The 24,557-nt window shown below is 42.8% G+C and overlaps 1 protein-coding gene across 1 annotated transcript; it reads left to right on the top strand.

Annotated features, from left to right (window-relative positions):
• The first annotated feature begins 228 nt into the window (after window positions 1-228).
• On the top strand, window positions 229-24,439 carry Dnaaf10 (dynein axonemal assembly factor 10). The gene is made up of 8 exons (XM_057773149.1): window positions 229-516; window positions 6,341-6,441; window positions 8,532-8,662; window positions 10,627-10,728; window positions 13,529-13,644; window positions 14,671-14,805; window positions 19,550-19,647; window positions 22,885-24,439. Exons 1-8 carry the CDS (start codon window positions 334-336, stop codon window positions 23,090-23,092), a joined length of 1,074 nt encoding a protein of 357 aa, XP_057629132.1. The 5' UTR covers window positions 229-333; the 3' UTR covers window positions 23,093-24,439.
• Window positions 24,440-24,557: the final 118 nt, after the last annotated feature.

The following is a 24,557-nucleotide window of genomic DNA, read 5'->3' as shown; positions in this document are numbered from 1 at the left end:
TGGGGGCCTAAAGCAGGATTGGTCCTCGTGTCTGCCAGGCTGCCCGAAGATATGCCTTATTGTTAGTGTCGCCGTAACCCCCCACGCTCTGAGCCGAAGCATTCCCAACCTCTAACGTGTGTATTTGAAAACGTTGTGGTAAAGGCAGTAAGTCACCTTGTGCCGTGTGTGGAGAAGCACCTGGTACCGTCTCAGCGGCTCATCCGGCATCATCAGAGACACGCAAGCCCAACTTGCTTGAGCGTCCGGGTAGAGTGCGACTAGGGAGGGACAAACTGCCCCTGCGATGTTTGTAGTCTGGTTTCCAGGTTAGTGTCTGTCTTCCTCGGCATCATGTCCACCTTCGAGAAGCCTCAGATCATTGTGCACATTCAAAAAGGCCTAAACTACACGGTGTTCGACTGCAAATGGGTGCCCTGCAGTGCCAAGTTCGTGACGATGGGCAACTTCGCCCGCGGAACCGGCGTTATCCAGGTGTACGAGATCCAGCGCGGGGACCTGAAGCTGCTGCGGGAGGTGGGCGCAGGCGTGGACGGCTGTTGGGGCGTGCGTGAGTGTTCTGGGCTCAGCAGGACCAGAAAGAAGGAGATTACAGACTTAGAAATACTTCGAGCTTAAAACTTTGTCATCCATCCCAAAATCTCACTAAGGAACTAGTACCTTGGCTCACTGCCAGCCCCTTCTCCTGCCACCCTCCGTGCAGTCTGTTGCTAGGTTTCTGGGAAGTGAAGTTGAGATTTCAAGGTTACGTTCGTGGACCTTTAGGGTTTTTGCAGTTGTAGTTTGTTAGTATGTATATGCAATATACGCACGTGTCGTGCAGCAGAGCTTAGGAAGCATCGGGATGCCTACAACGAAGTCTGTGGAGACAGATAAATACCCTGTGCTTTCGACAAGTATCACTTGAATGCCTGATAGTCCCAGGCATGTGAATGGCAATGTCACGGGTCTCGTGGAGTTTATTTTCTTTTGGAAGAGACAGTCAGTTAAAACAGGCAAAACAAGAATGCATAAATGTAAATCAAGTCGAGTTTTCTAATACACAGTTCAATGAGAGTAAAAATGTTTAGGGTGAGCAGAAACTAATTAGGGCAAAGTCAGCGTATGAAGTTCCAGAAGAAACAGCGCGTGGGAAAGCTCTTTGATAGTAATGGGAGATAGGGTTTTTTTTTTCATTATTTGTTTATTTATTTTTGGTTTTTTGAGACAGGATTTCTCTGTAGCTTTGGAGCCTGTCCTGGAACTAGCTCTTGTAGACCAGGCTGGCCTCGAACTCACAGAGATCTCCCAGCCTCTGCCTCCTGGGTGCTGGGATTAAAGGCACATGCCACCACCACCACCCGGCTGTTTACTATCTTTTAAAAAAACAAAACACACTCTGGAAGTGGTGGTGTACACCTTTAATCCCAGCACTCGGGGTAGAAGCAGGAGAATTTCCGCTTGAGACCCTATCTGAAAAACAATCACAAAATCCACTGAAAAAGAGGGGTAAGTAGGGACCTTTGCAAGATCTCTAAGACTTTTGACAGATTTATCCTTCTTTTTCCTTTAAGAAAAACAGGACACCACTGAAGGATGCAAGACCAGATTGACAGGTTTTGTAGAAGGCTGCCAGTGAGCCAGTTACAGAATGATGAAAATAACTAACATTTCCTTTGCTTTCTTTTTGAGATGGATGTTTTCTGTGTTATCCAGTTGGCTTCAAATTAATAATCCTCATGCCTGTCTCCGCAATGGGCTGGGATTACAGGCCATGTGCTATGGTGCCGAACTGTGGCTAACGGTTCTGTAGTTACAGTTTTGAAAACTGTTTCCATTTGGGTTGACTGAAGCAAATGACCAGGCTCACTGAGGTGTTGGTGAGCTATGCGAAGAGTTGGCTTGCAGATGAGTTTAGGACAGGTAGCGGATACATAAACTTGCATGAGAAGGTATGTGACGCTCCCTCTCTCCGTGAGCTTTGCTGAGAGCCTCTTTTCAGGGTTAATTCGTACTCTGTAGCCAGCATTCAACTTGGAGAATCTACACATGGCTTGGTCTTTTCTCCCTTGCCGGTATTCTTCATCCCTTAACCCACAGTCACCTGTTGCTGTCCTAGTGGCCAGTTCAGGTGAGCTAACAGGAAGCCCTTCCTGCTCTGTGTCCCTATAATACTGACCTTTTGTACAGAAGTAAGCAGGCAGTGTTACTTCTCTAGGTCGTAAGCTGGAGAATGGGGACAATGCCCTCTAGTATCATTTGTAAGGACCAGCGACTCAACGCACATTTGTTAAAAGAAAGAGGAATAAATGAACTTGGGAGTTTTATATACTGGTGTAGGAATTGCTAGTCAGTGTGGGTTAAGGACTCTGGACATGGGCAACGTTGGCGTGACAGAAACTTTAAAATGAAGCATTAGGAACAAATGCCAGTCAACCCTCAGCCAGAAAGCATCTGTAGACTTGCGCTTTGTTTTCCCAAGGATTATGGCCCATTTATACATTTCAGTAATAGCTATTCCAAGTGAAATAGTGTTCTGCTGTCCTAATTTCTGAAGAATCTTATGAATTCTATTTATTTATTTACTTACTTACTTAGTTTTGCAAGACAGGTTTTCTTTGTGTAAACAACACTGGCCTGTCCTGGAACTCGCTCCACTCAGCTCCGTACACTAGACTGGCCTTTACCTCACTGAGATCCGCCTGCCTGCCCCTGCCTCTGCCTTCGGAGTGCTGAGATTAAAGGCGAGTGTGCCACCACCGCCAAGCTTATTTATTTTTTAAGTGAAACAAGTGTTTATAAGAGAACATTTAGAAAATATAGGTAGGGCTAAAAAAGAGAGTATCACACATGATCTGAACCCCAAGAATCCTCTTCATTCCATAAATTACTGAGACTCCTGTAGAGGTCCTGTGCCAAAACAGAACCGCAGGTACTTGAACATTTCCTTCTAAAAAGCAAGTAGAACATCAGGAACAAAGCACCTTTCAGAACTTACTATTGCATTGTATTGTTTTGTATTATTGAGGGGGTGCAGCAGAAAAGCTTGCAGATTAAATGCATGGCCCGTGGCTTTCCTGTGTCCAAGTCCTCTGTGTGTGCTTGACTGCTAATCCTGGCTACATACAGGTTTTAAAATATCCATGCCCTGTTCCCACTTTTAAAAATGTGACCTTCTGCTGGTTGATTTTAGTAGTACCGGAGTTGAGAACCGTGGGACCAGGTGGATTCCTTACCCCAATAGGAGGAGTCATGCTCATTGTGTTATGGTGGATTACTACAAGGCTTACACCAAAGCCTGTGCACACAAGATACATGTAAGAGGAGCAAATCAGCCGTTTCCTTTCTGGCGCTTCATCTTATTGCTAAAGGAATGGGTACAAATGAAGGGCAAGAGGCTGGGCAGTTTGGCATACATCGTTAACACCAGCACTCGGGAGGCAGAGGCAGGAGGATCTCTTTAAGACTAGCCTGGTCTACATAGTGAGTTCCAGAATAGCCAGGGTTACATAGTAAGAGCCTGGCTCAAAAAACAAAAACAAACAAAAATTGAACAGATAAAATTAGAGGGTAGGGGACTGAGAGATGACTCCGTGGTTAAAGCACTCTGTCTTCTCTTCCAGATGACCCAGCTTTGATGTCCCAGCACCCAGATGGCAGCTCACACTGTAGCTGCACTGCTAGGGGCTCTGATGCTCTCCTCTAGCTTTCTTCAGCAACAGTCGTGCTTCTAATGCACAGGCATATATGCAGGCAAAATACTGTACGCATACATTAAGATAAATAAACGGAGGCCAGGGCCTCCTTCCCTAGTTGAGCACTGTGTAGGGCCACGTAACAGTGTCTATCCAAGTGTCCCTTCGTCATCCTTTCCCAAGACTTCAACTTTTCTAATGTACACGAAGGTACCGCATGGACAAAGACATCCCTGAAAAAGAGTCATGGGTGAGGTTGGTAGTGAGCTGGTGAGGCTTTGGTGTTTTAGCTCCTGCGCTCCTGCATTCGGTGCTTGTTAGCGTTTGTCTGACTAAACCTTTCAGTGTTAATTAAGTAGTGCCAGGATGTGGAGGAGGAAGTACTGACAGGTGGCAGTAGACCCGCCCACAGGCAGAGCGAAAATAGCCCTGTGGCAATTATTGATCATGAGCTTCTTTAGTCATGCTGGCATATGCTTCTGGCAAAGAATATAAAAATCTAGGCCAAATAAACTATCATTGATGGTCATTCTCAATATCATATTTACCAATTTCTTAGGCTGTTTTTTGTGTGAAATAATTTTAACCAAGTAGATCATTATTTTTAACTAATTAGTATTTTATTAAAGTTACCACTTTTCATAGAAAAAAATTTAACAGTCTTGCTTTTGTGTGCTTCATGAACCTGTGTGTTTGTGATGTCCCCTTAGTTACTGACTTTTATCAGTGTCTGAGCTCAGAAGAAACAAGACTGTTTTCCAAATCCAGATACAACAGAGCTCAGCCTCTCTGGGCAACTGTTTTGAGTTTTGATTCTTGAAAAATACACAGGTAATACCTAAGTTTCTGGTTTTTGATACGAAAATAGAAACTCTGAGGGAAGCATGATACAATGTATTTTTCTTGCAAAAAAAAATGAATGAGGGTTAAAAAAAAACCAAAATAGAGAAATCTGAAATTAGCTTTAATTTATTCCTCCACCATTTTGTTCACTCTTCCAAGCTTAGAACTTAGGAACGAGAGCCTGAGGTTGGCTTGGCCCTTGATTATAAGTATGGGCCATCACTTCTCAATTGAAATGGTACCCTGGATTGGGTGTAGGGCTTAGGAAATGGTACCCTGGACTGTGTGTAAGGCTTAGGGACTACTTGTCGTGCAGATAGGAGGACCTGGGCTTTCACCTGTAGTGGCCGTATAAAAAGCCAGCCACATTTGTACACTTGTGATTCCTGCATGTGGAGGACAGAGACAGGAAGATCCCTGCAGCTTGCTGTCAGCTAGCTTAGCTCCAGGTTCAGTGAGAGACCCTGTCTCAAAGGAAGAAAACAGAGTGATAGATCTGGATACCTGAAGTCCTCTTCTGATTTCCGCACTCACAAGCACACACAGTGATATCCCGAACAGTTTGCAGCGATGTACATGTTTTTAAAAAAATGGTCTTTTCCAGAGAAAGCATGTAGAATGATGTCTGTTGTCATATGCTCAGTATATGAAAACTGTTTCTGTGATTGTGTGCAAGTGACACTGGACACCGTCTTAGACATACAGCACATGAAAACCCAGAGGACAGAAAGGGAGGACCGGGGAGAGGGCTCTAGTGCTGGCTTCTCTGCCCCAAGGTTTGGTGCTGAAGGGCTAAGAGAGGTGTGCTTAAACTCTCATTTAGAGAGTATTGAGCACCTCCTAGGTCCTTTAGGTAGGACTAGAGGCTCATGGACAACTTTATTCCTGTATCCTTCAAGAAATAATGGCTCTGTTGTGTCTGCTGAGAGCTTTGCACGACTCAAGGTAGTGAGCCTTTTTACATGCCCACCAGCAGAGATGTTAGAGCTTTGTAGAACTGTGAGAGGTTAAAGCAGGGTCTCTCTCTATAGTCCAGCCTGACCTAGAATTCACTATGTAGCCTAACTTCACCTTGAACTCACAACTGTCTTTCTGCTTTCATGTCTGGAGTGCTGGGGCTGCAGGAGTGAGCCATCACACCAGGTCCTCAAGTCTCAGTGAGATAAGAACAGCAGCAACAATCATTCCCTGTGCATCTCTTTTCCACTCCCTCCCCTCTGATCCCATGCTGACACAGGATCTCTGGATTTTAGATCAGTTTGGATTGTGTCTGGCCTGGGCTACAAAGTGAGAGCCCTTGTCTCAGACCATTTGCTGGAGAGATGGCTCAGAGGTTAAGGCCACTGGCTGCTCTTCCAAAGGGCCTGGATTTGATTCCCAGCACATATGGCAACCACCTGTATCTCCAGTTCCAGAGGACCCAGTGCCCTCTTCTAGCTTCTGAAGGCACTGCATACACATGGACATATGCGTGGACATACATGAAGACAAACTACCCATACTCATAAAAGTAAATAAACTCCACCCCCAACCTAAAAGAAAAATAGCCAGAAAAAAGCCAAAACATGCCTTTCATCCTGGCACTTAGAAGTCAGTGGCCTAGGAGCTCTGAGTTCAAGGCCAACCAAGGCTACACAGTAAGATCCTATTTCAAAAATAACCTTTCTTTTTGATGGTGATATGCTTTCTAAATTAAACAAAATTGACTAAAGAGGTCAATAATTTTTATCAGAGGATGTTTTAATTGCTTTTGTATATAATGTATTTAACCTTGTGGTTGTAAGTAACTGCTTATATAAGTGTCCTCTCTCCTTTCTGTCCAGATCGAAAAGGCTAAGCCCATTAAGTGTGGAACATTTGGTGCCGCGTCTTTGCAGCAGAGACACTTAGCTACTGGGGATTTTGATGGAAATCTTCATATATGGTGAGATGATTGAGCAGTACACCAGTGGGCTACGTGTTCTCTTTGGTAGGCTCATTACCCTTCTGAAAGAGAATTCCCATTTTAAAATTTTTCTTTCCAATGTTTTGATATTTTCCAGAAGTAACTAAAATCATGAGGGCTGTTGTAAATCCTGAGCTCTTCATACTACATGTAGGAATGCGTATGTGTATGTCTGTATAGGCATGTAATAACAATGAACAAACAGTCATGAATGTGAAAGAGCTAGGAGGGGTCGGTTGGAGGTAAGGAGTAGGGGAATGTTGTAACCTCAAAAGTTAAAGGTCAAAGGTTTAAGAAGATCACCAAACTCTAGAACTCGAAACAGTGTTACCAGTTCTTCTGGCTCACATGCTACTTGGTACTAGCAATTAATGCCATCTTAGCCGGAGGTTTGGCTTTATAGAGCAATACACTTATTTTTTTCCATGCAGAACTTGCAATTCAAGTTTTTGTTAGTTTTTAATGTTTTAAGATCTAGACAGAACTTTTTAGGAAAATGTCTATTGAGCAACTCAATAAAACCCTGCTTTTGAATGAATAAAATCACAACTGTGTCCACTGTCTCTATAAAATATTGTACTTAGAATTATTTCTTAATCTTTAAAGTTGAATGAATTCATATTTCTCTTTAATTGCTTTTCAGAAAAATCTTTTTTTTTTTTTTTTTTTTTTTTTTTTTTTTAAGACAGGGTTTCTCTGTGTAGCTTTGGATGTCCTGGAGCGCTAGCCCAGGCTGGTCTCAAACCCACAGAGATCTGTCCCTCTTCCTCCCTAAGTGCTAAGATTAAAGGTGTGAGCCACTACACCCAGTTTGTTATTAGCTCATTTCTAATCTGAGCTGCTTGACTGTTTCTGTGTTGGGGTCACTGTAGCACTGGCTGGACTAGAGGTTACTGTATAGACCAACTTCAAACTCAGGGATCTGCCTGCCTCTGCCTCTGCCTCTGCCTCTGCCTCTGCCTCCTATGATGGGATTAGAAGGAGGGGCCCCCACACCCTGCCTAATAAGATGTTCTGATTATCACTTAGATTGTACTACTTTATAGTTAAATTCCACTCACATACTTGCCTGTTTTAAAACAGGAACATCAAAACGAAACTGGTATAATTTCTCCTTGATCTTAACAGCTTGTCTGTTAAATTCACATTGTCATTTCACAGACTTTGACACAGAGTTTCAAAGAAATGGAAAAAAGAGGCAGCGTCTTATTTTCATTATTGGGCAAGGGGACTGGAGGGTTTGTGTCGAGTGGCAGATTTTCACCACTAGGCCAGGCTGGCCTCTAACTAACAGTCTGTTTGCTCCTGTCTCCCGAGCGCTGGCATTAAAGGTGTGCCCCAACACGCGTGGCGAGCAGGATATATCCTTAGTGTGTATATTCCATTGCCCACTTCCTCCCTTCCGACCCCCTTTTCGAGTTTTGTTTTGTTGTTTAGATTTTTTTCACATTTTAGTCAGTGTCTGTCTGTGTCTGTGTGCGTACATTTACACGCACAAGTGGAGAGCAGAAGAGAGCTTCTGGAGGTCTGTTTTCTCTTACACTTTGAACCATCTGGGCTTCTGTGCAGGTTGTCATACTTGGTGGCAAGTGTCTTAATCTGCTGAGCCGTCTTACTGGCCAACCTCTCCAATTTGATTACCGACATACAAACATACAAATGCATTTATACACATGTGTGTGTGCATATAATTTTTAATTTATATTCACGTAATAAGAGGAAGCATGTTATTTTTTTTCCTGATTCTGGCTTATTTGTTTAACATAATGGCTTCCACTTCTGTCCATTTTCTTATGAATGTCATGATTTCATTTTTCTTCATGACTGAATAAAATTTCATGGTGTATAACCTTCCCATTTGTGTCTCTGTGGGTCTGTTTCCTGGGTTTGTGTGCTATTGACATTCTTTTCAGAGAATCCTTGCCTTTGCTTGTATCACCCAGTGTTTTACTTCTTTTCCTCTAGCGTTTTTAGAGTCTCTGTCTTGGGTTAAAGTGTTTGATCCATCTTATTTTATTTTGAATTGATTTTTAGGCCACATGTGATAAGTAGCTATGTTTTTTGCTTAGGAATTTGGAAGCTCCAGAGATGCCAGTGTATTCTGTGAAGGGCCACAAAGAAATTATAAACACTATAGATGGTATAGGTGGACTTGGAATTGGGGAAGGAGCACCTGAAATTGTGACCGGCAGCCGGGATGGTGAGTCAGTGTATTTTAATATTAAACAATCGTTTAATGGAAACTTCTGTCTGATGGAATCCTCTTTGTTTGGCCTCACTCAGCAGCTACCAATCTGTGCATCTGCATTCTAGTAGGCAAGTTTTTTTGCACGTTCTTCATTTGTTTCAGACTCTTGTGTATTTTCAGGGAGAGTCATAGCCCTGAGTATTTTAGTGTGGAGTAGTTCAACAGCTAATCATGGCCTGACTCTGACAGACTCAGAAGTCCTCTGGGTGGATGACAGTGATGTGGTTTGGGTGGCAGCCTTTCCTTCTCTTCTTCAGAAAGTGTCAGGTGGACAGCTGCCTGGAAACATGCCCTGTGACCTGTCCCCGAGCCCTGTAGAAGCTCCACAGGCACCAGCTTGGCTTTCAGCGATAGTGACCAACAGGCCAGATCTCAGTGACTGCCATGGAGTCCCAGATTTTGCTACTTCACATGGAGATGTATTAGTTTCTATAAAAGAATTATTTTATAACAAAAATGAGATAATTTCTAGTGGTTACTCAAGTGCAGTGGTGTGTTGGAAATTAATTTTTCATGGAAACCGTGTGGGACACAGAAGGAAAGACGATGAGCAGTTCACTACGCTGCCACAGCCATTGAGATGATGCATCTTACCTTATGCTTTGTCGTGTACAGATGCTTCTGTTTCCGTAACTGTGACTGACGGCTGCACCATTCCATCGTGTGGCTCTACCACTCTGCTTAACTATGCTTCTGCAATAACCGTGCACTGTGCTTTTAAGTTTTCTGGGTACTCTTAGGAGAGTGGTTTGAAATTATGGAGAAGTGATTATTGTTATGTATGTAACTCCTTGGTGATAAATATTTTATGACTTATAAAGTGGATTTCTAAATCACCCATCGTACCTATCTACCTGGTCAGCTGTGGTGGATGAGCGACTAACTGCCTGATACTGATTGTTCTTTCCTGTAAGTTTATAGATTAGAAATTGTATGCCATTTCCACTTGCCTACTAACTTATTTTGTATTATGAATCACCTTTATGTTCTTTGCTAATTCAAGTGTGGAAAACTTATTGTAGGTCATGGTGGCTTGTGTAAAATCTGTAGCTGAGTGGTAATCTCTGTCAGATTGGTGGGAGTCCTCTCTATGCAGGATTTTAGCCTTTTAATGACCAACTCTATGCATGGAGATAAGTCTTAAGTTCTTGTCTCTTTCAGGGATTTTCCCTGTTCTTTCTCAGATGTGTGCCTGTTAGCCATCTCATTGCATGCATTTATGTTGATTATGGCAGTCGCACAAGTTAGTAATCCTATAATATCCATTGATATAAGAGGATTAAAATTTAATTTAGGCTAATTTTATTTAATAGTTCCCTCCTCGCTATTTTGTTATGGAAAGTTAAGCTTAATTATATAATGAAATAGGTGGTGGTGTTTCCTCTGATGCCAACAAGTGAGGCTGGGACCTCATGCATGCTGGTCACTCTGCCATGAACTGCCTCCCCGAGCAGTTGAAATGGCATTCTAAAACCGCATGTGAAAATGTAATAACAGTGCTTGTTCTTCTGCATAAGAAAAGTACCAATGGTTATGTGTGTAGTAAGGAAAACATGAAGTAGAAATAACACTTCCAGTCTTCTAAATACATACATTAGTTTGAGTGTGAACCAGGAAAATAAGGCATGTTTTGAATTATACACCTGTCTTTGCCTTGTCAGACATTATTATAGATAGCCTAGGAGCACTTGTGTGCTTTTCTATGTATACCTATTAGTATAGGAATCATTTCTAACACTAGCATATGGAATATGTCTGGTATCGAGTACAGCTTAACCAATTTGAAGTCAGAAAAGCATGAATAGTTTGCAGATGTTGTAACATGTACAGTATTGGCACATGTCACATTGGCATGAGAATGCAAACGGGAAATGTGATCAGTCACTATTTTGCCAGCTCCCTTTTATTCATGGCAGGAACTGTCAAGGTGTGGGACCCAAGGCAAAAGGATGATCCTGTTGCTAACATGGAACCCGCGCAAGGAGAAAACAAGAGAGACTGTTGGACCGTGGCATTTGGTAAGTTACTGAAGAGGTTATTGCATTTGAAGTTTGTGTTTTAGGAAAGTCCCAGTGGTCTCTAGGAATCTGTTCTGTGGATTATTCTGAGAGGTCATCCAGGCAAGTGTCGTAGTAGCTGACATCAGGCTCAGGCTAGCGTTTGCATCTTTACCATTTTGTTTATTGTGTGGCTTGGAGAAAGTCACCAGATTGCACTCTTTCTCGGTTATTGTATTTACACAGTGGTGCTAGTTGAATTTACTTAATAGTGTTGAGGAGCCAGTAAGGTAATGCTAAAGCTCTTATGTCAGTGGTTCTCCACATGTGGGTCACAACCCCTTTGTGGGGGTCTAACGACCCTTACACATGGGTCGCCTGAGACCATCAGAAAGCATAGACATCTATGTTATGATTCATAACAGCAAAATTACAGTTATGAAGTAGCAGTGAAAATAATTTTGTGGTTGAGGCTTATCACAACATGAGGAATATTAAAGGGTCACAGCATTAGGATGGTTGAGAACCACTGTTTTAGGATGTGCATAGATTGTTGAGTGTTAAAATATCTAATATTATTACGAGAGGTTTTTGTTTCATTGATAATACTGACCTAGTTTGGTACCAGATGCTATTAATAAGGCTAAATAAAGCCTCAAATGGAAATGATAACCTAAAAACTGTCACATGTTTTCCATAGTGTATTTCTTTTCTAGAACATGGTTGTGCCATTACATAATTAATGCTTGTTAGTCTGATAACTGTCACCCTTTATTAATACACTTATAAGGCCCATTGATTATTCCCGTCAATGTTGGTGCTTGCCTTTGACTGTAAAAGATGTGGGCCAGAGCCCAGGCTAGCTGCAGTTACAGGCATGCACTGCTGGATGCAGCTCCATATTTACCTTTAAACTGTGTTTTCTTTTTGACCAGGCTGCCCTCAAAATGGCAGAGATCTTTCTGCCTCTGCCTTTTGAGTGCTGGGATTAAAGCATGTGCCACCACACCTGGCTTTTGTGAGCTTTTGTTTTTATTTTGTTTTGTTGTTTTGAGACAAGATCTTACTATGTTGCTCAGGCTAGCTTCAAACTTCTGGACTTGAGTAATACTCCTGCTTCAGTCTTTTGACTAACTGGGGCTACAGATGAGCACCGCCATGCTTGGCTTTACTCTTTTTTTTTTTTTTTTGTAACTGCTGTGGACATGCAGTAGTGAAACTGAGTCATATTTGAACCCTCGGGCATACGGTTTAGTGAAGATGGACTGGCATCCACTTTATTAAGGATAAAACAGAAGTAATAAAACATTACAAGGGATATCTGTCGATGCAGAGAGGTGCAGAAGAAAAGACAGGGAGAAACGCAGGGGGAGGGACAGAGGGAGAGACGCAGAGGAAGAAATGACACAGAGGGAGAAAAGTCATTTTGAGCTTAGATCAAGGATTTATAGAATTTTTATCATTAAATTGGTGGAGAAATTTCAGCATAGGGAGTAACTGCAAAGTGCCGTGGAAGGGGATGGTGACGAGAATGGCCACAGAGACAACTCACCACAGTTGCCATAGCCACCATAAAAGCACAGTTGTTTGGGTGGACTGGACGTAGTGGTCGGTCGGCCTTGGAAGGTCTGTGCTTGGTGAGAACTTCTGAGCCAGAACATCTCAGATGTCACTGGTGATGATAGTGTCGGGTGGCAAATGGTATAGTGGAGATGAGTTCAGAAGTTTTAGACAGGATTGCAGGTAAAGAAGATATATAGCAATGAAAATGATTCATATGATAGATGCCGAATAAATTGTGTTCGCAATTCTGTACCCATAAAATGAGGAGCAAGGAAAAGGATCCTGTCCACGGTGGGGACATTTTGGGATTGCTCATGGAGGGAAAGCTGTTGCTCATTGGAAAGCTCCACACGCAGTGTGGCAGTGGTGAAGGAGAACCGTGAGGTCAGTTCGGGGCACAGCAGGAGCAAGACACTGGTACTATAAGAGCTCACAGTGGGATGCAGGCCTGGAGCTTACAGTAGGAAGCTGGAGGCAGTTGAGGTGGAAGACATTGGGGCCTCACACTCTGACACGACCGGCCTCATCCCTCACGTTTTTTTCTTCAGCAAGAGCTATACAGGAAAACCACCCTAGAGCTAGGCATGCTGAGATTAACTTCACATTTAAATTCTAGGTATGGTCATCTATACCACTAAAAATGCACTCCAACTGATTACAGAGTTTCCTGCAAAGATAAAATAACCAGAAAATATTCTGCAAAATAATTTTAAAACAGTATTTACATTCATATATAACTCCTACCAAGGAATGAAAAAGAACAAGTATATGTATCTTCCCAGGCACAACTGTCTGTGAACTGTAGTTGGTCTGTGTTTGTAGGTATGGAATGGATCATAGGGCTTTGCCCCTGCTTAGACAAGCCCTGAATTGTATTTCCAGCCTAAGAGAGCATTTCCTTTCCATTTAGAATCTGTAAACACTTTGAAGTAGACTTTTGCCATAGAATTTCCAGTAAGCATTTGTTTTGTTTTGTTTTTGTTTTTTGAGACAGGGTTTCTCCATGTAACAGTCCTGGAACTCACTGAGATCCTCCTGCCTCTGCCTCCCCAGTGCTGGGATTAAAGGCATGCACCACTGTGCTAAGTAAGCATTTTTAAAAATTAATGCTCCCCATCACCTGTCAGGATTGATGAATGGAGTTATCCCCAGTATAATGTTTTAAATTTACATCTGTCCCAAGTTATATGTGTAACAGTTTTTCTTAGCAGACTTCACTGTGGATTTATGAAGACCTGAAAAGTATCTTGATTTCCAGGCAATGCTTATAATCAAGAAGAACGTGTTGTTTGTGCTGGCTATGACAATGGGGATATCAAGCTGTTTGATCTCAGAAACATGTCACTGCGTTGGGAGACAAATATTAAAAATGGGGTAATGTGCATTTCTGTGCTGTCTAGCTTCTCTGAAATGTTTGCATTTACTGTCTGTGTCTAGCCACTACAAAGTTCTTAGATCCCTTCTCCTGACTCATGTCTCTTGGTCTTCCACCAAAAGTTAAACTTTCAGGGCCAAATCATCTTGAATCTAATGGTGGCCAAGCATCTTTCTTTTTTTTGGATTTTCGAGACAGTGTTTCTCTGTAGTTTTTTTTTTGGTTCCTGTCCTGGAACTAGCTCTTCTAGACCAGGCTGGCCTCGAACTCACAGAGATTTGCGTGCCTCTGCCTCCTGAGTGCTGGGATTAAAGGTGTGCGCCATCATTGCCCGGCACCAAGCATCCTCTCTTAAGAAAGTGATTGTATATTCAGATATGGTTTGTACAAAGTCCATGGAGTCAGTGGTGCCTACAGCCCATCTGAGGACCATGGGGACCACACAGATGTTATCAAAATGAGCAAATAAGTCACCTTTTACTTGCTGGAATAGGAGAAGTTTCATCAAGTGCTTTTGGGCTTTGGTGTTGAAGCTGTACACCTTTACTTCCTTTCTGATTTCTGAAGGTAGCCTTAACTCAACTACCTGTGCTAAATAATGAAAACATCACATTGTGACTTCTAGTGAACAAGGCAATCCAACATGGTTTTATTGATGAAATTAACAGAAAATATTTTTGCTATATTATAGATTCAAAAGGCTTAATGAATATTCAAGCACCATTTAAAGCCATTCAGATAACTTAAAAGAGCCAACAAGATCTGGAGAAATAGCTCAGTAGTAAAGCGCACTGAATGCTCTTCCAGAGGATCGGGATTTGGTTGCCGGCACACACATGATGGCCCAGAAACGCCTGTAGCTCCAGTTCCAGGGATTCTGACCCTCTCTTCTGGCCTCCCTGGGTACCAAGCACATACCTGGTGTTCATATATGAAAGCAGGCAAAGCACCCATACCCAGTCTTTAACAAATAAAGAATGTAAGACCCTATCAATAACAGTAACAGATATATTCTTTGCTTTCAGGTGTGTAGTTTGGAGTTTGACAGAAAGGACATAAGTATGAATAAGTTAGTAGCTACGTCTCTGGAAGGCAAGTTCCACGTCTTTGACATGCGAACACAGCATCCCACCAAAGGCTTTGCTTCTGTTACAGAAAAGGTAAATGAGAGACTCTCTGTGGAGAGCTGATGGTCATTCTAGACTAGTACGCAGAGTGAGTCGCCAGACGTCCTCTATCTGTCACGTGCTTGTGGGATCTTAGGTGTTTTTGTGCAGGTTACTTTTCCAAAGGTTGCAAGCTTTATACTTCTTGATTATAACAATTATCTTGGTTAGCTAGGAATCTTATTTTGTATTGAAAGAAACCTTGCCGATACCAAGAATTTGATCAGGAAATTCTAGCTTGATGTTTTCTAATAAATATATGTTTATTAATAACTAATAATGTACTTTCCATAAATTGCATTTTCACTGTTATTTCAACCCATTTTATTTTATATTCTGATTTGCTTTATTAAGTAAACTTTTTAATTAATTTGTTCATTTTTTTTAAGTGGACTTATTTTAAAACACTGATTACTGTGGTTTTGACGTAATAGATAGTCAAGAGTGTTCTGTTTATACTTTGACTTCTGTTTGAGAGAGCTTAGTGGGAAAGGCTTTTGATTTATAGCATTAGAAAAATAAATAAGGAAGAAAAACAAAGGGAAAATACTTGTCACAAAAAAAGAAATGTCTGGAATAAAGCAGCTACGGTCCATGTTAACATCCTGTTAGGTGGTGGCCCACATCCTTAATCCCAGCACTTGGGAGGCAGAGGCAAGCAAATCTCTGTTAGTTCGATTCCAACCTGGTCTGCAAAATGAGTTCCAGGGCAGCCAGGACTGCTACACAGAGAAAGAAACAAAACAAAACCCCCAAAATGTCCTGATACTTGCAAGAGACAGGTGGGGAATGTGGCCCTCCTTCCGGAAGCATAAGAAGGAAAGCAGCTACAGGTGGTTTGTTTCCATGAGACTCAAACGTGCCATTTGCTCAGGAAAGAAGTTACTTCCAGTTCTTTCCCCCATTGTGGATGCCCTGGGGTCTCACACACCTTCCTCCTTTGTGCTTTTGTGTCATCTTATGATGCAGTTATTGCTATGAAGCATAAATTGCTAGTGTCAGGTGAAATAAATTCATAACAAGGTAACTACAAACTTGTCAGTGTCATTTTAGAATTTAGTAATCTTCTATTACTAAATTATTTTGTTTGTAAATCACTTATTATTTTCTACATACAGTAGTATCCTCCCAAGTTCATTTGGACAGTACGAACCTAATCTCATACACTTAAAGTGTATATTTTGAGGTTCATGTTTTTATATGCTAATGGCCCTGCTTTCAAGTGAATAGTCAGCTCAGTGGAATTATTCAGGATTAGAGAGATAGCTCAGCAGTTAAGAACGCTCACTGCTCTTTCAAAAGACTTGAGGCACGTTCCTAACATCCATGGCAGGCTGCTTACAACGCCCTGTAACTCCAAGTCCAGGGATCTGATGCCATCTTCTGACCTCCTCAGGCACTACTGCCATGCACAGACTCCCTACCCCACCCCCATACACATGATTGAAAATTAAATCTCAAGATTCATAGCCACTGAGATGTGAAATGGTTTAGCTCAAATAGCAGCTTCTCTGCTTTACAGAGCAGTGCCGCCCTCTCCCTGGGTCTCCCCTCCCTTGCTCTCTCTCCTTATGACCACCACTACCACCCCACCACACCACACCCCCACCATCACCACCACCCTCATCCCCACCCCGGGCAAACCAGCATGCTGGAGGGGGTTTACTGGTGTGAGTAAGGGCCTTTTCCGGTTGCCTATCTTTATTCTCCTAAAGAAATATATTTTACCTTTTTTTTTTAATGTAGGGAATATATTAACACATTTAAATAATGACAAAAGCCATCCAGATATGAAAGGTATTAGTAACAAAATAGATGCAGCATATTGAGCGTGTGTCCTTATGCATCACTGTTATTCGGCGCACTCCTCCAGTGCTTTCCGCATGCCCCTGCTTACCTCTTTCTGGTCCCCCTTTCCCCATCAACTCCTTCCCTCTTCTGCCTTCTTGTCCGTGTATTCCATTACTCAGTGTCCCCTCTTCTCACACATTAACAGCCCTCCCTTCCTCTCAGTACACTTTCAGCTTTCATGATCTGCACAGACAGAGCAGGTTAATCCTAGATTCTGCATTTGAGAGAAAACATCTGTATTTGTCTTTTTAATGAAGAACTAAAATTCCATTGTGTGTACGTACTTCATTTTCTTTACCTATTCATCTACTGATAGCTGTCTAGCCTGGTTCTATTCCTGGGCTATGTGAATAACCTAGCTGTAAAAGTCGATGTGCAATCATCTCTGTAATATGTTGACTTAGAGTCTTCGGCTCTATATCCAGGATTGGTATAACTGGGTTGTTTTTTTAAAAATCTCCTTGTTCACTTCTGTTGGCTGTTCCACTTTACATCTTTACATTCCCAGCAGTAAGGGTTCCTCTTTCTTCATGTCCTTGCCATCATTTGTTGTTCATTTTCTTTCTTAAATAATATTTTTATTAACTGAAAATTCCATATAATTTATTTTGTCATATTCACTTCCCCTCCCCAACTCCTACATCTTCCACCTCCCTATCCACCCACCTTCTTGTTTTTGTGTTCTTCCCCCCACCCCAACATCCAATGAGTTCAGCTTGTGTTGCCCAGCCACTCTTGAGTGTGGGCTCTCCCCTAGGGAGTGGTCACCTCATCTAGCAGCTCTCAGATGCCAGTAACTCCTCAGGTTGGGTGGAACTCCTGCCCACCTGCCCTAATCATACTAGGGCTTTTGTCTGTCTTGAGTGTGTGTAGGTCGTGTGCACACTTTCAGAGCTGGTGTGAGTTAGTGTGTGCGTCTGCCCTGCTGTGTCCAGGAAATACTGTTTCTTTTAAGCTGTTCATCATCCCTGGCTCCTACAGACTTCCTCCCTCCTCTTTTGGGAAGACCCCAAGCCCTGAAAAGAGTATGGAGCACACACAGTCGCTGGTTATGGGTGTCTGTGTTAATTGCCTTCTACTGCAAGAAGAAGCTCCTCTGATGAGAGCTGAGCTCTATGGGCATAACAGTGCGTCCTTAGGAGTCATTTCAATGCTGTGTCCTGTTAGCAGAGTAATAGTAGGGGGTTCTCCTGTAGGGCCTGTGGCCTATCTAGCCACAGGGTTTGGGTCCCATTAATGGTGCCGGGTAATGGGTCCCATCTAGTGAAGCAGGTCTTCAGTCCAGTCAGAAAGTGGTTGTTTGTTTTCTCGATGATAGTCTCTGTGACGGAGGTGAAACGAAATCTCATAACAGTTATAATTTGTGTTTCCTTCATGGCTGAGGTTGTTAAACACAGTTCAAGGATGTGTTGCCATTCACATTTCTCCTTTTGAAAACATTGACCATTGGGTGACCTTTTGCTTTATTGCTTAATGTTTTACAATTCTTTGTAGATTTTGTATTTCCTCCAGCAATTTCATAGTTTCTATTCCTATATTAAGGTCTTTGATCCATTTTTAATTGATTTTGTACAGGACGAGAGATATGAATCTAAATACATCATATGTGTGTTTGTATCATGCTTTTCTGTCTCTTTACTGAAGAAGCTGTGTGTGTGTTTGTGTGTACTTTAGACATCATTGTTACCACGATTATATTTCACTGATCTATGTGTCTGATTTTTTTCTAGTATTGTACAGCTCTCAGCAGCTCAGGAATAGAGTGGCTCAGTTTACAGCTATAATACCTAGCATTACTCTGGATTTGTTTGGTTGTTTGGACAAGGTATCTCTATGTAGTCCTGGCTGTCTCGGAGCTTGTTATGTAGACTAGGCTGGCCTCAAACTCACAACAATCCTCCTGTCTCTGCCTCCCAGGTTCTGGGAATAAAGGTGTACACCACCATGCCCAGACATACTCTTTCTGCTTTGACTGTTCTAGCTCTTTTGTGCTTACATTGAATTTTTAATTGCTTTTTGTAGTTCTGGGAAGAACAGTATCAACTTGAAGGAAGAGTGTTTTGCATGGGTGTAGTCCTCTATAATGTAGCCATTACTGTAACAGTTCTGCCAGTCTGTGAGCGTGGGAAATCCTTCCAGCCTTTAGTGTCCTCTTCAAAGTCTTAACTTTTCACTGTGGAGGTTGTTCACCTCCTTGGTGATGTTTATTCCTAAGTTTTTATTTTTTAAGTTACCTACCGTGAACTGGGTTCTTTCCTCTTGCCCCAGCTTCTTTTTTGCAAGACCATTATTAGATATTAAACACTGCTGAATTTTGTGTGTTGTTTTTATATCCTGTTACATTGCACACACACATATACATACATACATACATACATACATACATACATACATACATACAAAACATGAGATGCTCTAGGACACCGTAAACAGACCAGATCGTATAATTAAGAGAATAGAAGAAAGAAAATACTGTACCAAAGGCACATTTTCACTGAAACCATAGAATTTTTCAAGTCTAGAAGAGTCCCCAGCCAGGTCCAAGAAGCCTGGAGAAGAGCGAGCAGGGGATGGGAAGAGAAGCTCCTGTCACATAATATCGCCAAACACTGAAAATGGACGAAGGAGAGGGGTTGGAAACTGCCAGAGAGAAGGCTCAGGCCACTCTCGCAGGCAGGCCTATCGGGACAGTGCCGGATAATTTAGTCAAAGGAGCCCTGCCAGGCCCACCGCCAACCCATACTACACTCCTCAGCGAAACTGCCTGACCAACTAAAGCAGCAGCAAAACCTTCTTTCCTGACAGTCGAAGTGGTTATGATTCTGTTTTTGAGTCTTCTCTCCAGGGTGTTGTTTAGTCTTTAACCCCGTGTGTCTTGTCTGAGCAGGCCCATAAGTCCACCATATGGCAAGTTCGACACCTGCCTCAGAACAGAGAGCTCTTTCTGACAGCGGGAGGCGCCGGCAGTCTTCACCTCTGGAAGTAGTGAGTCCTTTTGAGTTACTTCTGGGTTTGACGTAGGAGTCCACAACCTTTTTCTCCTCTAGCACTTGACTTAATTCATTTTGGTATGATTTTCATTTTCAGTGTTGTTAGTAACTGGCTTTCTAAATAGTTTCTTTTGCTAATGTATTTATTTTATATTTAATAAAAATTCGCCCTTACCTGACACAGTAAATATATTTGTTGTACTTATATCTCTGTGTTTGAGCGACACAGAGTTGTGGTTCCCCCCATGAATTTGAAGTTGTAGGTGGACATGTTCACACCCATAATCCCAGCACTCAGGAGATGGGGCCAGCATTGCCACGAGTTCCTGGCCAGCGTGGACTTCATAATGAGTTCCAGGCCAGCCTAGGTTACAGAGTGAGAACCTATCTCAAAAAATAAAAAGAGGGAGGGACGAAGGAGGAAGGAAGGGAGAAGGGTGATGGTGGGAATAGCTTTGTTTTTAAATTTGATTGAAGACTTTCGTTAAACACTACCTCGTAGTCATTAGAACATTTCCTCTCAAGTCGGGGAGTGGGTTACATTGCTTAGGTCTGGGTAATGAGTTTGCTAAATTCATTGTGGTAGAGCTGAAAGCAGCCCCAGGCTCCTGGTTGGTCTGCAGAGGCAGCCTCTATCAACAGAGTTTCTTTTCTGTAAACCTAGGCAGGATGAGTTAGTGTGGAAGCTGTGGTCGTGTGTGTGTTCCGAGATTCCCAAGGACTAGGTGCTAGCTCAGCTGCCAGTTCAGCAGGGCTTGGACAGATTGAAGGTTTAAAAACTTTATTAGCAGTGACAAAAAATCTCTAAGTATTACTCAGAAAATGTTAAGTTCGTTACTGAAGGATATTTCAGAATTAAAGTTTTTTTAATTTTTAAATTTTCTACTATATAGAAAAAACAAAACAGCATGTTCAGTGTAGCTTGGACTTCCTCATTTACAAACCTTCTCTAAGCTCCTTTTAGAAGCTGAAACACAGGGCTGCAGTGAGATAGTACTTATTAGAGAACTTAGAACATTAGCTGACTAATTTGCGATTGCTTTCTGTCAGCAAAAAGCAGTAGGCGTGTCTTGGGTGTTCTGGGATGATGCTGGGTGGGTAGACCGTTTGATCCTGGAAGCTTTGCACTCCATTCTTTTGTGGTTCTAATCCAGTCTTACCTTAGGTTTTGCAGGTCTCATTAGCTCAGCTGTGCCTGTTTCCTTGATTCCCCAACTTTTGAGTCTGCTAAAGGAGCTAGTACCAGTTTTCCATAACTGGACACAGTGGCAGCTAGATTTTTTTTTCTTTATGTTGCTAAGGCTAGAGTGTATGCACCTAGACATTTGAAGTTTTTCCTTGGCTTTTCCTCCCCTGAAATTGACCGCTATGTGTTCATATGGAGCCCCAAACCTGCATCAGGTGTCTGTCCTGATCACGCTCCACTTGATTTGTTGACTGGGAGCTCCCTGATTGTGACTAGGCCAGCTTCCTGCTTGACCCAGGGACAGTTACCCTGCTCTGTCTGCCTCCCGAGGGCTGAGAGCGCAGGTGTCACCAAGGCAGCCTGTATTTTCACGTGGCTCTGGAGGTCTAAACCCCAGTCCTCAGGCTCCCGGAGAAGCGCTTTAACCACAGAGGGGGTCTCCCCAACTCCGGGAGGCCATCTTAAGGTGGGCACTGACAGTCGTCAGGACAAGTGACCTGTGTACTTTGTAAATACTTTGGAGCTTTGCTGTGACGCTGTCTAGAGAGTGGCTGAAATAAGATGCAGTGGAACTTGTGTCTGCTTGCTACTCTGCCTTCATGTTAGACTGGAAGCGTTCACAGAGCCAGGCGAGAAATGCAAATGAGTTTCCATGCCTTGTTTAAAAAAAAACAACAAAAATTCTTGCATAGATAATGTAGAGACTTAAGAACCAATTTGGTTTTGTTTTGTTTTTGAGATAGTTCTCCCTACGTAGCCCTGGCTGGCCCACAGCTTGTTATATAGACCAACCAGCCTCAGACTTCTGGACATCCACCTGTCTCTGCCTCTTAGTGTTGAGATTAAAGGTGCACACAACCACACGTGGCCCTGTTTTAATGCTGAATAACTACAAAGTTTTACTAAGAGTTGTGAGGAAAGTATTTACTTAAGACATGTTTGTGTGTGTGTGTGTGTGTGTGTGTGAATATTTTGTTCCTTTTAAGTAAAATGATTTGGGTTTAAAAGGAAGAGAAAGTGTTTTCTACCTGTGGTTTCGCCTCCATTTCTACTGTGTCTGATCCTTTTGTGTCTATTCAACTCTGGGTCTGTTTTTTTTTTTTTTCTTTGTTTTTATTTGCTTGTTTTGTTTTGCTTAGTTAGTTGTGGGGTTTTTGCATTCATAAAGTATCTTAATTGATACACAGTGGGTTCCTGTGGGGTACCTTAGAGCAGTGGTTCTCAACCTTTGGGTGGTGATCCCTTTGGGGGTTGACTCTTTTATAGGGGTTGTATAACAGAATTGCATTGCAATTCATAACCGTAGCAAAATTACAGTTTTGGAGTAGCAATGAAAATAATTTTAAGGTTGGGGGGGTCACCATAACATGAGGAACTAAAGGGTCTCAGCATCAGAAGGGTCGAGAACCACTGCCCTGGAGCCTTGGACCACGTCTATAGAGAAGGCTATTTCTTTTTTTTCCACCTTTCAGATCTCTGTCAGGTTTTATTTAGTTGTTATCCTTTCCCTCTTCTTAGCTTAAAAGTTTCTGTTTTCTGCTGGAAAGAAAATCATATGTTCTCACCATTGCCTTCTCCTTTGTGGATGCAGTGGTTTACAAATCTCCCCCAGTGGCGTTCCCACAGTAGTAGTACGGAGAAGGTCCCCAGGCCAGGTTTGAATGGTGCACTCTGGGGTCAGGGCGCAGTACCAGTCCTTTCTGTGGAAGTGCTGTAAGTGCTTCTTACAGCTTTTTCCCTTGTACACACATTGCCTGCCATTTCTAGCAATCCAAATTTAGGAAAGAATTAGAAAAAAAGACTGCGGAGAGCACCCCGTCAGGCCAACCTACGGTGTTCACATTGAAGATGCTGGGCCGAGGTGCTGGGGAGAGGTTTGCGGGGAAAGTACTCACTGCCCTGGGTGTATTGGCCTAGGGCTCAGGGGAGACAGTGTCTTTACTCATATAGGTCAGTACTGGAAAGTCACAGTGATGGTCAGTATCAGCTGTTATTGCAACAGTGAGTGCCGGGACTGCTCTCTGACCACTTTGATCTTGTTTTTAGTGAATACCCCACTCATCGGTCAAAGAAAGATTCGGAGGGAGTAGAGATGGGAGTCGCAGGTTCCGTCAGCCTCCTGCAGAATGTGACCTTGTCCACTCAGCCCGTCTCGAGTTTGGACTGGAGTCCTGACAAGAGGGGGCTCTGCATCTGCAGCTCCTTTGACCAGACAGTGCGCGTACTGATTGTTACCAAGCTGCAGACCATCTGACCCAGCGCTCTGAAGTAGATGTTTCCCGGAGGGTTGCTCACAGAATTTGAGCTCCGTCCTGTCCTGCACCCTCCTTCCTCACTGAAGACATTGGATCAGAGTGCTGACTGACAGCCGCGAGCACACAGCCAGTCTTCCTCCAGCTTCCCGGGTGTTTGGTGGCCTGGCTGGCATGCTGCTGCATGTGAAGGTGCCACACAACAGGGCCAGCTTTGTTCCTCTCCCCATATTTCTACTTAAAAATGTAGAACCAGGTGCTCTGGTATTTGTTCTTGGCCCGAGCTATGTCACAGGCTGAGGCAGGAGGATCAGTTTAGTCCATAAGGTCAAGACTAGCTTGGGTGGCACAGTCACGGGCTGCTTTAAAAACTTTTGGGGGTGGCGCTGAAGACGACTCAGTGATGAGAGTACCTGGTGCTCTTGCAGAGGACCCAAGTTTGGGGCTCAGCACCCACGTCAGGTGGTCTACAACACCCTGAAACTCAACACCAGGGCTTCTAATGCCGTTTTCTGGCTGTAGCAGGCGATGGTACTCATAGGCACACACACACATACTTAGAATTTTTTTTTAAAAATTGTATTTTAAATTTTTTTTAATTAAAAAAAAGACCAAAGTCAGTAGTTGTTATTTAACTGTATTTTAAGTTTGTTTTGTATCTCAAAAGTTCCATATTTTCTCCGTTTGTACTTCATTTTAGCGTTTCCGTATTGTAGGAATCACTTCATTTGGTCTGTAAAGCACTGGAAACACTGTTTGACTGGGCAGGCTGGAGCCTGTTTCAGCAGCGTGACTGGTAAAATGCTGTGACTTAGAACCGTCTCTCTACTCAGGTGCAGCTGTTGAGTCGGGGAGACCTGGTTGGCCTTGACTGTGCTAAATGATGATGAGCTGTTGAAGACTGGACTGCTTTTTTTAAAGCCTTTAAAATATATTTTTTAAATAAACCAGTTCTTAAAGTCTTTGGAAGCTTGGATTCTTTTAGTAGTAGTGAGAGAGCCAGGCTGTTTGCCTTGTTTCCCCCTTAGCTCACTGTCCTTGGCTCTGGCCCACATCATAAGCTGAGCCTCAAATCCACTGGGTGAATCACACTTTCCATAAGAACAGAGCCACCTACAACATTCATAATATACAAAACTCGGAACTCTTTATTTCCAAAATGCTTTCTAAGATGGAGCTGTTGGGGGGCTGAGGAGATGGCTCCGTGGGTAAGCGCTTGCTGTGCAAGGGTGAGTGCCTTGTCTCACCCTCGGCCACAGGCACATGCGTGCACACATGAAACACACATGGAATTGTAAAATGAACAAGGTTATGGGCATAATATCAAAGTAAAAAATAAAATTAACTGCTGTGGGACAATGGTCTTTTATCCTGTCGCTTGCATTCTTCTTAATAAAACGCTGGTTGGCCAGTAGCCAGGCAGGAAGTATTGGCGGGTCAATGAGAATTCTGGGAAGAGGGAAGTTT

Source organism: Chionomys nivalis, chromosome 6, assembly GCF_950005125.1.
Source record: "Chionomys nivalis chromosome 6, mChiNiv1.1, whole genome shotgun sequence".
In the NCBI taxonomy this organism is placed as follows: Eukaryota; Metazoa; Chordata; class Mammalia; order Rodentia; family Cricetidae; genus Chionomys; species Chionomys nivalis.
Note: the sequence above shows the minus strand (reverse complement) of the source record. Positions and strands in the feature narration are given on the sequence as shown.